Here is a 15651-nt window from a genome sequence, read left to right on the forward strand (position 1 = left end):
AAGGTAAGTAGTGAGTTTATTTATTAGTCAATCGTAAGTTACGTATTTTGTTTATAACTTCCAATTAAGAGTTTATATTTCGTATTTACCCGACAACTGACCAGCCGTGGTGTATATGAGCGACAGAAACTTAAAAATATTAATTATGTTTCAGCACGAAACAAGGGATACCTAACATCTGGATATATTGTAAAAAATTTAAGAATATTATCTTAACAAAAAGATAAAAGATGATGTCACGCTAAAAGTGATTCTCTCAGCAAATGGGCTACGGATTCAAAGTAAACAGGATGGATAGGTGTTTTAAATTTTCAAAATGTTACTAAAGGTAACCAAGGTTAATACCAATGTTTTCATATAATATTTTGTTGAGTAATTATAAAATAAAAGGGTACCTATCTATAAAGAAGAAAAATTAGTGTTTATATATTTATTCATTTGTGTAAGTGCAAGTGTTGGTACTTTTTAGATGCCATGAAACTACTATTGCAACCTTTTTAAGTGATTCAGAGGTCAAACACACAACAACAATATTACCTATGTTTTTACTAACACTCATAAAAACTGAATTCTATTAAAACTATTTTAGAAATATAATAACTATCATAGTAAATAAATAGGAATAAGTAGTGACTAGTAAAACAGTTAACAAAGTTTGTTTGTTTGATGGCAAATTTGAAGTCAAATGTAATAGGTTAAATCGAAGCGACATTGTAAAGAATAATGAAATTGTTGGTTAAAAATGTCAAATAAAAAAATATTTTTAGGTTTCCTAACTTCAAATTCCATTCATGAAATATAAGAAGTATTAATTTTAACTGATCAAGTTGAATTTAATTTAATTGTTCAGATTTCAGAATACAAGTATAAATAATCATGTTAGGTATGTTGGATCAAATATATAAGCTTTCAATTGCTCAAATTCATACCATTTCAAGTGATCAACGTTAATTTTAAATGTTGGAAACAACATTGCCATAACTTATTTAATGAAGCAATCAAAAGATAGTTATTGCTGCTGACTACACTTTAAAACTAAACATACCCTTTATGGGTCTTGGATTTGTTTCATTAATAAATAATTGTTTTTAAAGTACATACTTGGATTTGGATTTTTGAGTCTAAATATAGGTTTGCTCAAGATTTTTTTTATTCATAGTACTGAATCAAATACTGTGCGAAATTACTAAGCCTTGTTACCATAAAACTTTTAATAATATTTGGCTTAGTTATAATATTATCAAACATGTTTTTAAGATACTTTACTTAGAAATACAAAGATATCCCATATATAAGTTTTTGTGTGTTTTATGCAAGTTTTTTTATTATTTACCTTAACTTTACAATAATTAAATTGCTATGCAATATTATTGTGTCAGTACAGTGACCTACCACATTTTCCTATTTACAATTTTAACAGATAATCATTGTATTACAGCCATCAGTGGTAGTTGTCAAGAATGAGGAAGAAAATGACCAATTATTGAAATGTTAAGAAGAGATATTAAACCGAGACCACTAATCTATTTTGAATGCAGTTTGGACAACTATGATTTTTATATGAAAAATTGTATTACCGTGTTTAAGATAATTGTGTACTTCATAATATTTTTTTTTGTATCTAATAATATTATATTAATAAAATGATTAATTAAATCTACCACTTATTTAATGACTGCCTATAGAAAACGTAGTAACCGAGTTAAATACATAGCTAAGCCGAAATGAAAAATATATAAGCCATGTTACTTTATAGGTGAATAAAAGAACAATATAATAACTTTAAACATTTAATTTAATGATTATAGTAAACTTTTAACACACTACAAAATAACTTTCAGTAAAACAAACTTAAGTATAATAAAAACTAATTAAAACACAGCCTCACATAGAGCTAATCAATAACATCTACTTTATTTTGTAGATAAATATATTTATTTTAATATATTTTCTAATTAGTTTGTAAAAAGTAATAGTTATGAACGATAAATTTAAAAAAGCTTAATAAGTACTTAAACCATCATGTATGTAATGATGGTATTTCATACTTGTGTAAAGCAGAATAATGTTTTTATCCAAAACCTTAATGTTATATCAATATATTTTATAAAAATATAGGAACCGAAATTGTACTGTGTTATCATTTATTATAAATTGAAGGATAGTCGAAATTCAATAATTTGAAAATGTCTGCACTATTGTGTCTTTTTATATCCAGGGGCCTTGTTGTATGATACACATGTAATATTCTTCTTCTTCAAAGGCAGAATGTATTTTTCTATCAGGAATTTTGAACATTTGGGGATCTCTGAAATTATTAGATTTATAATTTTAGTATAGTAGAAAAATACAAATATATTACAATATTTACCTATCTTATTTATCGTTTTTTGTTCGACTTATCTCTGCTGGAGACAAGACATGATCAAGACTGCATCGAAAAATTGGTTCTTGGATAAAAATTATATTTTTAATGCTAAAGTAATCAAAATGTTTACCTTAGATCATCTATTTAGTATTTACTAGACTCTTCGTTCATCTCAGCAGCATATGTTCTAGGTTTCGTCAATACCATATAATTTCTTGAGTATTGGAAAAAAGCGATATAACCAACGCCGAGAAACCAATTGGTCGTTTCGTGCCTACATTTTCTTCGCCATCTATAGATATTATATTAAGTATTTTTTAATGGATTACATCATTTATTTCTTGAAATAGAGGTTTAAACTTTAAAAGTGGAAACGGGCCTTCTGTAACAATAACAAAGTTCAATTTCACGAAGCTTAATGTTTATATATATAATTTTTTTCGTAAAATAATGCTGTATTGATAAATATTATTTTATAAACTTACCCCAAGATACATATAGATTGTCCTATGTTAGAATATTTTCACATAAAACAAGTTTTAACTTCGCTAAAAATGGCTAACTCACTGGTAAATGACGATTTCAGCGAGGGAAGAGCAACTTTTAATTTGACGTACAAAATGTACATTTAAATGAGATGAGATGTCAAATGGTATGTATCAGAATACCAAATACCAACAATTTTGGAGCGTAAGTGTAGCAGTGCCAAATTTTAGTTCCAAATGTGAACAATCTTATTTGAGCGGCGCTTTTGTCGCGGTTATTGTTTAACAGAATACCAAATTGTAACATGACACCGAAACGAACGATTTGACAGCAAAACTCAGCGCTGAGAGTGTGTGAAGCGAGTTACAGAATCGCAGGGCAGTTTATCTTTTTTTTAATATTATTAATTTTATTTCAAACGTCGACCATTTTGTTCTCTATTTTGTTTTATTAAAAATATTTTGTTTATGTATGATGAAAATTTTGACAATTTACTCTTTTTATAAAATAAAATGAGTCAATTGTCACGATATTAATAGACAACAACTTACTAGGTTACCTGCCTCCACTTATCAAGACGTAATGTAAAATTTCTTAACAGAATACCATGAGATTCCAAAAATTACGTCAGTGACGAAGGGAGCGCTGTTACTGCGTAGTGGACTCACGGATTAACAGTGAGTTACAGAATCGCAGGGCAGATCTTAGCATATTTTGTTGATTATTGACAAAAAGTATCAAAGTTTCTACTGTCATGTCAAACTATAAAAATAATCTAGGGGGCCGTTCAAGTCCCCCCCCCCCCTTCTCTTGTCAGCAAAAGTAAGCAAAGGTCTCAAAAATAATCGTATATAAACGTATTAATATTTTGTAGGAATCCTCGAAAATGCATTTCGTTTTCAAGCATAGATAATGTTTCGGTAATATCACCAAAAAAAGAAAATCAAAGACCCCCCCCTATAGTGCTTACGTAATACTTGAACGGGGTACTGACAACAATTTTATAATATAGGAAAGATTTAACAGCTATTGAAACTGGTGCAGTCATTGACACATGCATACTTCCATGTCTATCGTATGGATGCCTAACGTTTTTAATAAGGCGCTAATGAGGAAGATTGGATTATGCCAACGGGCTATGGAGGTTTCTATCTTTCGGTTGAAAATTAGACAGTGAAAAACAGTGTAACACGGTTACAAAAATAACAGACGTGGTAATACCCCGTAGGTCCTGTACTAGTATTAAATATAATAATAACATAAACTAAACGTAATCTTACTTAAGTACCTACTCGAATAAAGACGAACACCTAATAATTTATTTCATTAAAATATTGAAATTTCTTTTAAAAATCAATACAAATTTATTTCTTATTTACATTTACAAGGATTTCGCCAAGAAATAATTTCGGGACATATTCATAATGGTGCCAGCACGAGTCTCCATATGGAAGCAATGAACTTTTATAATTGGGGTTTTTTTGGTAGTGCCATAGTAACAGTTTTTACTTCTAGGTATTGGTTAACACCGTCTTCACCCCTAAAAGGAAAAAACTATATTAAAAAAAAATCGAAATTTACGAGAATATTCGGATAAAAAGAGAGAAATTTTAAAGATCTGAAGCAATCTTCGTTTTAAAGATCTCGCCTCGATACATTTTATTTAGGACTTAACCATTAAACACTTACAATTCTCTTCCTAAGCCGGAGTCCTTGAAACCACCAAATGGTGTTTGGCTGGTTACGTGATCATACGTATTTACCCTAAAACACACATAGTAATAATTAATTAAACATCCAAAATCACATAGGAGAGACCGATGTACTTTTTGATATTCTTTAACAAAGAGCTAAATAACCTGACGTTTTTGTATCTCATCAATTTCTCTTAGTATCCGTAGCGATGGTGTGGCAGCTTTGGATGGCGTTGAACTAAAAACTCATTGTTAAGATCGGGATTGATCTCGGTATGAATTTTGGAAGTTATAGACTATTATTGCCTTTGGTTGAATTTTTTCTGTGTAGTATAAATTATTTTTCAATACTTTATTTTTTACGTGACAACGTCTAATAAAGCGATGAACGCCGGCTGCACGCACGAAAAAGCATGACTCATTGTCCCGTTACGCTCATTGTCCTGTTACGCTCATTGTACGCTTGCGCCGCATCTATCTTTTTCCACTCGAAGACTTAACTATGCAATCATGTCATCAATCTTTTGTTATGACGTTGTCACGTTTAACTATCGTCCGTAAACCGACTTTACAGACAAACATTTTTTATTGGGATGTGTTATGTTGCCTATATGAAATTTTGATATGTTCCTTTAATGATATGATTACGTTTTAAGTAAATATTTTTATGGCCCTTTGAAAAGCGACATGCCGAAGCGGTATACACAAATTACCAAATAGACATTTAGCTGTTATGCTAATAATAATATCAAATTTTCACAATGGTGGAAAATAAGAACGTTAAAATAAACTCAATCTATTTTGCCATAAAAATTTTAAATCGTACCAAGTATTGCCTTATTAATTTGCATGTACAAATCTTACCAAACGGAGCCAGCTCTGACGTGTTTAGCAAAGCTAAGAGCAATAGTAATGTCATTTGTGATGACACCAGCTCCCAGGCCATAATTTGTATTGTTAGCCCGGTCGATCACTTCTTCAAATGTATCGAATTTCAATATGCTCTGTACTGGTCCAAAAATCTATAAAAAAATTTAATATAGATTTCGGACCTTGTTCGGAGAAAATTATAATAACAAATTTGCTAAATTTTGGCGAAAAGTTAGTGCGCAGTATTTTGAACGCTGATTTCTTAAGTATTTTTACTTTATACTCATGAAAAGGTAACAAAAAGCTACATTTAAGGTGTGTGAAAGTGATGCATGGCATGCGAGGCATGCTTGAATAGGAAATAAACTAAACGAGTATATATTGATATAAATTGTTCCTTTCTATAGAAATCACGGTTTTTTAATTTCATTAGCATTTTGCAGTACATTTTTACCTCTTCTTTCGCAATTTTCATTTCATCTTTAACATCTGCGAAAACCGTTGGTTGAATGTAATATCCTTTTTTACCGCATTTATCACCACCCGCTAAACACCTTGCACCTTCATCCTTTCCCGCCTTTATGTAATTAAGTACTTTCGAATACATCTCGCTGTCTATCTGGAAAAATAGTTTTTATATCAATGAAATGTTTACATATTTTGCTCGGTCTGAAAATACAATTTGAAAGGGTTGTTGTGTTTGCTATGTGTCGTAGTTTACAGTAGCGCCATGACTTGGTTTTTTGATTTACACGATAACTCTTCTGTTATCGGATGCAATTTGGGCGGAAATAATTTTGGGCCAGTGATGCCAACTAGTACAAAAGAGCTGTTATTTCAATCTTGAAGTAACATAGCTGTTTAAATATTTCAGTTATAGCCACACTTGGAGTTAATATGTTGGAGTTTAGTTTGTTGGTTAGGTTGTAGACTTAATATAAATTGTATATAATCGGGCGTTTTTTCTAAGAAAAATTACATAAATTTCTTGAATAAATACCCCCGAAATCCCCCTGACATCTTGATTCCCCTTAAATATGGGGGGAAACCCTCCAAGTTGGCATCACTGTTTACAGCTCGGAATACAAAGAGCAAAGGTCATCTATGCGAATGTCATAGATAAGCGTAGTAGTATTATTCCGAAATTTACACAGATTAGCACAATCATTGCAGTGTCCAAAAAATAAGAGAATAGAAGTTTGACGGAAGTACATAATAAGTGACAACGATGATACGTAAACATTATGATTTTAATGAGCTAAAATACCTGAGGCCCTTGTTGAACATCATCGAAAGGATTTCCTACGGATCTCTCATTGGCAATTTCAGCAGCTTTTTTAATGAATTGGTCATAAATGCCGGACTGTACGTAAGTTCTCGTTCCCGCGCAACAACATTGACCGCCGTTTGCAAACGCAGCTGCGTGCGCCAGTTGAGCGGCCTTTTCGACTGGAAATAAATTATATAGGATAAATTACAATTGTACAAACGGAATTCTTTAATGTGTTATGAATTTCATCTCTTTGATACAATAAAATGTTCCAAGCATTGGTAATTGTTGTGCTCTTTCTTGTATAGCAGAACAACAAAATTTTTGCAAATAAATGTGTTTAACTTGTAACAAATATAAGAATTAAGGAATATTTCGACCATACTATATTATAGTGTCTTGGTTTTCTTAAAATTTATAAATTTACCTATAGATTTTTTTTTATTATATATTTGAAAACATACCATCAGCATCGTTAAAAACAACCAAAGGACTCTTTCCTCCCAATTCTAAGGTCACTCGTTTGAGATTTGCGACTGGTGCAGCACCCAGGATTAATCGTCCGACCTGTAAATATTTTAGAGATACGTTTATATGCGCATTTCACATTCGCTCGATCGGTGAAGGAAAACATCGTGAGGAAACAGAGTCGACGGCGTGTGCAAGGCATGAAGCTGATCTACTTCCCTATTACAAATGATCATGAAACAGATTCAGAAAACTGAGGTTAGAAGACAGAAGGAGAACTAGAAAAGGTTGTAGCACCACTGATTTATTTTGTATATTATTTCATCCGTTTATATAGATTTTAGTAACGTAATAGTGAACAGAATTCAAATCATCCATTGTTTTCTACTACAAATTGAAATATATGTAATATAATAGTAAGCTTATTACTCGCTAGCAGTAGTAACAGATTTAATACATGATGTAAGAAGAAAATTTAATAATACTACCATACGTTCATCTGATTTTCGTATCTGGAAGATACACCTTTGCAACCTCATACAGTTAATACAGACTAATCATGGACAATGAGTAAGCAAAAAACGTTGCAATCCATGTAATTGCCATCACCCCTATAGCTACATCTATAGCTATCTCTAACGTGAATTAGTATTAGTAGTACTAGGTAAGCCAGTAGCAAAGAATGCTTTTACCCTAATTTAATTTACGAGCTAATGAGACACCATGCCAGTTTGAATGTTACCATGTCAGTTTCAATGTTACCATGTCAGTTTCAATGTTACCATGTCAGTTTCAATGTTACCATGTCAGTTTCAATGTTACCATGTCAGTATCAATGTTACCATATCAGTTTCAATGTTACCATGTCAGTTTCAATGTTACCATGTCAGTTTCAATGTTACCATGTCAGTTTCAATGTTACCAATATGAAAGGTTGATACTTCGTTCATACCAGTAACATTGAGAATAAATCTTGTAATGGTAGAAAATCCTAACCTCAGTAGATCCGGTAAAAGCGACCTTATCGACGTCTGGATGATGCGTCAGTGCAGCACCAGCAGTAGGGCCGTAACCAGGCACGATGTTGACCACACCAGGTGGGAAACCAGCTTCCTTTATGAGAGCAGCCACTGCTAATGCTGTTAAAGCTGTTTGTTCGGCTGGCTTCACTATTAATGTACAACCTGAAAAAAATAAAACAAGAGCGAGTCAAAGTTTACTCACAACATTTAAGTATTTTGTAGATGTTAGACGTCTATGTTGAAACTGATACACGATTTTTATATCAGATTTTGTGTTTTATTTGAACTTTAAGGTTCACTTTGAAGATCACCTGATTTTAATGCATGCTAATAGGTGAGGAAGTAACAAATAATTTTATAACACAACAGGAAACGAACGAAATTATACATTAAGAAAATTATATTCTAATTTTTAACTATTTTAAACACGATATTGCATGGTATTAATTATTTACTTATACTCGAGTATACACTCGAGTCGTAGTAGCATGAAGTGATATCAATTATTGCATCTCAATTAGGTATGCAGATTGCAATTAACATATGATGTCGTAAGCTTAAATAACTCTCATAAAACATAGGATAAATTAGGCAATATTTAAAAATTGGCGGAGAAAAAAAATGGAGGGCGACTACACAGTGAAAAAATTGCTAAATTTATTTATTTTTTTACGGAAGAGCTATAATCTACATCCACAAGACTGGGCTCCCGGTGGAGATTCTGCCGCAACCGTATTTTGTTATGAATAAAGTTTATTGTTATTATAATCGAAAGGATTTTTAAGACCACATAAAAACGCACACACACACCCACACAAATTGGACATTCGCACACACCTCATCAGGCAAATTACTAACATTATTTTGTTAGTACTTAATCTGTCGTTGTATATATGTTATCTGGTTTGACTTTCATTTAATTTTTTTAAATATGTTGTATGTATTTTTTTTTAATTTGTGCATTATAATTTAAAAAAATACTAGTTTAGAACATTAATTGATAATGCAACAATTACTCCAGCTCTTAGCGTAACTATTACCTTTAATAATGCTGTGATAACGCTATCAGGTGCAAATGTTTATAAAGATATGTGTGTGCCTTTATCTTCAGCACTACTGATTAGGAGTTCATTGTAAATAATAGTAGATTGGAAAACAGTAGCATGAGAGACAAACGAAATAATTTAGAGGAGGCCTCCACTCCTTTTGTGGTCGTGTACTAATATTAAATATAATACCATAAACTAATTGTAATCCTTTACAGTACCTGAATACAGGCTATTTTTGAAGTTATACTTCTTTAGGCGCGTTATGATAAATTGATGAGAGTGAAATTTTACGATGCGCGCGCACCGTGACACAAAATTAACAGAATGAAGTTGCCCATGGAAGGTGCTATGGCATTAGACATAATTTAAAAACAATATTCGAATAATAATAGAATTTATGTTACACTTAATGTAAGAGAATAATAATAAATATTTATTTAATTAATTTTTCAAATGTAAACTGAACTTTATTGACTATAATGACTCCTTTTCCAGTCTTTGATTATTTAATTGTAATTAATTATTTGCTGCATGCAAAAACTATTTTTAATAATGCCAAAGAAGTATAACTTCTTACGCGCGTACATAATAAGTACACGCACCCTTTTTTTTATTTATATATGTACCTGCAGCAAGCGCAGGCGCTATTTTCCATGACAGCATAGGTATTGGATAGTTCCATGGTATGATTTGAGCGCAGACACCAACTGGTTCTTTGAGCGTCATAGATAGAACCTCGCCATCTGAAACGTAGAAAACATTATATACTATATCATATGCATAGATTAAAATAATATAGTTTCATAAATGTTGAATAAAACGCAAGCTATTTTTTTTATTAATGATTAAAAAATGATTTTATAATATATAGGATACTTTAGACCAGGGCCGCGCCGCCCATGTGTGCGAAGTGTGCGATGCACACAGGCGCTAAGACAATAAGGGCGCCGCCACCGAAATTATTTATACTACAATATTCTTACGTACGATTGAAGTTTCATTTTACGCTTTGGGTTTTAGTTTACATTAATTACTCAGAGCTTAGCGAATCAAAAGAAAGGCCGCTGCGCCGTGATTGAGTGTGTTTATGTCTTATGATTTCAATAATATGCCGACATACCTTGATAGAATCCAAAATGAACTAATTTTTATACTCGGTAACCAAATTCAACATTTTATTTTAAATTTATGTCTAATTAATAAATATTTTTCAATAATACTGGATTGTACTCCTGACGTTTCACACGAAGAGCAAATTAGTATGATAATAATATTTGTTAACTTTAACATGGAAACTAGAAAGTTGGAAATAAGAGAGCATTTCCTAGCTTTCTGTCAGTCATAGATACAACTGGCGCTGGAGTAAGGTCATTTATAATAGAAAAACTAAATGACATTAATTTGGACATAAACAACTTAAGGGGACAAGGCTATGATAATGGGCAATGGCTCAAATATCCGCGGTAAGAATATTGCGGGATCTAAAGCTTTTTATGTACCGTGCGCTAGCCATAGTTTAAATTTAATAGTAAACGACGCCAATCTCATACACGACTGGATTGTTTAATATTGTGCAATTATATAAATATTTTTCGTCCTCTACTAAAAGATGGGATTTATTACAAAGATATATCATAAATCTGACCTTAAAAACGGTTAGATATAACATCGAAAATAAACTTTGTAACAATTTAATTCGCGTTTTATTTTTCACGGCAATTGGCAAGCGGACGTTTTACCTATTTAAAAAAATAATATTTAAGTAGGGATATTAAACTAAAAAAAATTTTTCTTTCGGTAATTTAAAAAAAATAATAAAAAATATATTGAAACTTGAAGATTCGTAAAAAATAGGCCGAAAAATATAAATAGTTCCCTCAAAGGCCTGCAACACACCCGCTGAAAATGTCTATGGGCTGCGATGACTGCCATTTTTGTCCGTCGCTCAGGCTCGTTTGCCCCCTATAAAAAAAGGAGGCGCTTCATGGGTTTCGCACACAGGCGCTGCCGGGGGTCGGCGCGGCCCTGCTTTAGACACAATTATTCTTTACAGGAAAATAATTGCTTTATTTGACAAATTTTCGCAATATTTATCTCCTGTCGTTGTTGTGTGTAAAATTATTGCTTACGTTAATAACGCTTGATTTTTTTTAATACGTTTACATAATTAATATAGCAATGGCATTTCATATATGTAAATTCTATTGTTGTTTAACCATGCGTTTGTCATAACTTGGTGGTCCAAATAAGAAAACCATATTTAATTATTGGACATGTTATTTTGTATATGTTTGTGTTATCTATTATAATTATCTAACGAGCTAGTCCCACTATAGTAGAGGAAAAGAGATACAATTGAATAGAATCTTACATGATTATCATGCATTGTTATCAAAAATATGTATTGAAAACCGTGATAAAGGTCAGTAAACACGCGATAAGAAACACGTGAAACTGCATTATTCATGAAACTATACTAATTTCAATGTCTATGTATAATAGACAACATTGAATGCATCATATCATTATACTGTATCATGAAATTGTTACTGGCTGATGTCAAACAAATATATGAAATGGAAAAATATAAAAAAAAATTTAAATTGCGCTAAGTAAAACAACAAAATTTTAATACAATATTATAAACTTGGTAATTTAAAATTTTAGCAACAAACATTAAACTTTAACAGCAGTCAATTACAAAAAAAACCAAAGTGATCTATAGGTCGCGCATGTTCTTTAAAACAATTAACGATTGGTAGTAATTAGGTACATAATCGTGTATTGAAACTAAAATTTACCTGCAGGTATGGTATTTCCATGAATTTTATCCGCTTTTCCCGCATAGTATCTCAAAACGCTTGCAGAGTAATACACTTCTTCCTCGGCTGTTTTGACTGGTTTTCCACAGTCTAGAGTTTCTAGTTCAGCTAAATATCTGGCTTGGGACTCCATGAGATCAGCTAGTTTGAGCAGAAGGAGTCCCCTTTGCGAGGCGTCCATCGTGCGCCATGGGGAGTAACGATGAAATGCTTTTCTTGCTGCCGCCACAGCTAAGTCAACATCTGCCTAAAGAGTGAAAATAAATTAGTATCATCAACCATAAAATAATTATATATTGTTCGAATTTAGATGCCCGACCAGTTACCATCTGATTTTATTGTGTATAACAATATTTATACAAATATTACAAAAAGGTGAAATTGTGAGGTTGTAGGGGTAATCTTCGGATCTACTGAACCGATTTTGAAAATTATTTTACTAATAGTTAGCCATGTTATTTATGCGTTATGTATATGCTATATATATTCATCCGAAAAATGAAGTCTATTTCGTGGACCTACCACAGATTTGAAAAGTAGGTAGGAGAAAAAAAAAATCGAACGAGAAAAGTAGCTCGTTAATGCCTACAAAAATGTCAGGGATAGCATATATCTTTTATATTTCTAAGATACAAACGCTACAAAATAAATCAATAAAAGCACTATTTAGATAAAAAAATTTAACACCTACTAATAAAATCTAACAAAAAACCAAAATTATGACTATTAAACAACTATATATATGTGTACAGTTTATAGCACCTGTATCTTACTTTAAAAAAAAATAACTCTTACCATAATAGCTTATCGTTTAAAAAAATCAAATACGCAATCGTCGAGCGAGTTTGCTTATCTTGCCGAAGCCGCGCACAAATTATTTAAAGAAGTCTATCGAGTATGAGGGTGTGCAATTATTGTTTAATGAATTACCCTCTAAAATTCGTAATATTAGCGTGTTTAATTAATTCAAAAGGGCATTAAAGATTCATATTAGAATGAGCCTAATAGACTAAAATTGGGATAGCTGATGGCGACGCGTATCTCGTTCGTATATTATATTAAGTTTCTCATGTAAATAAAAATACATTTTTTTGTAATGAGAAAGAAAGTTCTTTAAACATTAAACATTATATTTTATAAAAGCAAATCCTTCCTTGGGTCTTTCTGTTTGTGATCAATTCAAAAACTCCCGCACGGAATTTAATGCGGTTTTCACCAATATCTAGAAAGATTCATGACGAAGATTTACAGATCACGGTTGTTGAAACGAGGCAGCCGTAGCTGAGAGTCGAAACCGGAGCAGGTTGCTAGTGTTATATATATAATTTAGGGAACTCAAAGATACTTTTTGAATACTTTTAAGATTAAGATTCAAAGTCGAGACTAAGCGCAAACTATGAGTTTCAAAAAACTGTTAATAAAATACATTGTTTACATACGGGAGTTATAGCGCTAAGAATTTGACTTTATCCTAAGAAGAATTAATTACTTTTATCAAAATAAGTTGTTTTGTTTGACATTTTGTACCTTATCTCCTTCTGCGACTTGAATAATGATCGTCTCGTCTTGAGGATTTATAGTTGGGAAGGTCTTTTTGCTGACGGCGTCTACCCATTCATTGTTGATGAACAGCTGTGAAACATAAAACATGATATTTATAATATAATCAGCGCTGTCGCGCGGATCGCACTTCCATATAATTTGATTAATACACGAATTATATTCGATCGATGTATATTCGTGTTTCCGTTTTTAATTTTGCCCACAAATCGTTTCTTTTATTTTGCATACAAAATGTATCGTGAAATATTATGATAGGTAGGTATCTATTCGATTTTACTCCTGTTGGTGCGTTGTGAAATTGCAAATCCTAACCAAGGTCAGAGAGCTCCTAAGCGAAGCTGGTTCTAAAAATAAAACTTTTACTTACGTTATGCCATGTAACTTTTCTTATTAGAGACATAAATTACGCGACAACGCCACTTAAAACTGGAAGATAGATACCAGCCTTTAACTGGTCCTTTATAAATCTAAATGGTACATGAGTAGGTACTAGGTACATCTAATTAATTAACAACGAAAAGTTTATTAAATGTGATTTTTGACCTCGTGAACACAAACAACAATACGTCTTATCACTATAATTTGCTTTCTCAGAAATTCACGTTGAGTAAACAAACCTACTAATAATCGTAGACTATACTAGAATGCAAGTATTGTTACAAAATAATTTAAAGGAAAATCTTTTAATAGGTAATTTATACCTTCAAAGGCTTTAGTGAACATTTTAAATTGTTGAAGTGATTGATCTATTTTTGTCCGATAATAAAACGATTTTGTCCGGTCTCTTATTAGCAGCTGTTTTTTATGGAATCTTAAAAACTATAATCGCAAAGATCATACGAAGCTACAATTTTATAATTCATTTGGATCTTAGACGTAATCAATTCAAATAATTAAATAGGTGGATTTGGTGAGTAGTATGACTATTTTTTTCATAAAATCACTTCATGATCAAATTATCATGTAAATGTATTGAATTATCAAGTATATTTATCTGGTGTCGACAAACAATAAATTCGAATGCTGATTTCGTGACCGAACCGGCTGATTTAAATTTAAAACAAAGACAAACTAAATATGCTGGTATCTTTTATTAATAATTATGGTTTCTGTATTATTCCGGTTCACATTTTATAAAAACATATTTCAATACGAAACTTATGTAGGCGTAGCAAAAGAAAAACTTAACATAGTAAAATTTAAACATACCTTCGTATATTTAACGTCAACTTTAACCATTTTGCCCTTTTGATCTTGTTCAAAAATCACCAACGTCCTCTAAATCGACCTGCCGAATGCTAACTGCCCGAGACAATTTTTATTTTGATTGTCAAACTGACAGCTGACAGATATTAAAGTATTCTGTTTGGAATGAAAACGTCTGTAGCAAACTGTGTGACAATAAATTCTAAACAACTAAATTAAACCAGTTGTCAGTTGTGCATGGTTTCACTTGCACTTGTATCTATGATATATAACTATGATATCTTATATGATATTATGATATCTCTTAAGCTTGAAAAAAATACGTCAAAGGCTATTTTGTCTACATTTGGATTATTTGTATAAGGATTGATATCGTGACATATTCCACGTTCATATAAACAACGACAAATAATGAAATCTTTTTACAATTTCAATTACCAACAAAATTTTATAATGACCTAATCTTCTTATCTTGAAATTAAAAAACAAACAATTAATTATACATAATGTTAATTTAGCGCCCGCAATGGAGCTCAGTGAGAAATGAGTCCGGTATTTTCCGTTTTTCTATATTTTTATTAGTTATTGTGTGATGTTATAAACTTGCTTGATAAATGGACACAAAAATATTCTATTTACCCAGTAGGTAGATACTGAGATTAACTCGTTCAGCCAAACAATCAAGAATCTTCAGCATTATCATATATTTGAAAGTGCAGATTACAGTCAATCTTTTAAAAATATTATGATTCCTCCATGGTGAAAATCGACATCTATTTCTATTGTTCTAACTTGTAACTAATATATGTGTAGTAAATATGTTCTATGACTTC

The 15651-nt window shown here is 31.5% G+C and overlaps 2 protein-coding genes and 1 long non-coding RNA gene across 5 annotated transcripts in view; 2 read left to right on the forward strand and 1 right to left on the reverse strand.

Annotated features, from left to right (window-relative positions):
• LOC125055485 (phospholipase A1-like) overlaps positions 1-15651 on the forward strand; it is a 41257-nt gene that overhangs the window by 10145 nt on the left and 15461 nt on the right. The gene's annotated exons all lie outside the window — the stretch shown is intronic.
• On the forward strand, positions 10-1468 carry LOC125055486. 2 transcript variants are annotated; one of them, XR_007117908.1, is made up of 2 exons: positions 10-337; positions 1439-1468. It is a non-coding gene; the product is annotated as an uncharacterized LOC125055486 (long non-coding RNA). The 2 variants fall into 2 exon arrangements; XR_007117910.1 differs by having other exon boundaries at positions 10-328.
• Positions 4195-15073, reverse strand: LOC125055482 (aldehyde dehydrogenase X, mitochondrial-like). Of its 2 annotated transcripts, none has more exons than XM_047657945.1 (11): positions 14822-15073; positions 13577-13681; positions 12029-12296; positions 9854-9970; positions 8153-8340; positions 7153-7255; positions 6686-6867; positions 5873-6037; positions 5413-5570; positions 4544-4618; positions 4195-4394 (listed from the first exon to the last, which is right to left on the reverse strand). In XM_047657945.1, exons 1-11 carry the CDS (start codon positions 14849-14851, stop codon positions 4319-4321), a joined length of 1467 nt encoding a protein of 488 aa, XP_047513901.1. In that variant the 5' UTR covers positions 14852-15073; the 3' UTR covers positions 4195-4318. The 2 variants fall into 2 exon arrangements, with proteins under 2 accessions (XP_047513901.1, XP_047513900.1); XM_047657944.1 differs by lacking the exon at positions 14822-15073 and adding an exon at positions 13980-14027.

This window comes from Pieris napi, chromosome 13 (assembly GCF_905475465.1).
Source record: "Pieris napi chromosome 13, ilPieNapi1.2, whole genome shotgun sequence".
Lineage (NCBI taxonomy): Eukaryota > Metazoa > Arthropoda > Insecta > Lepidoptera > Pieridae > Pieris > Pieris napi.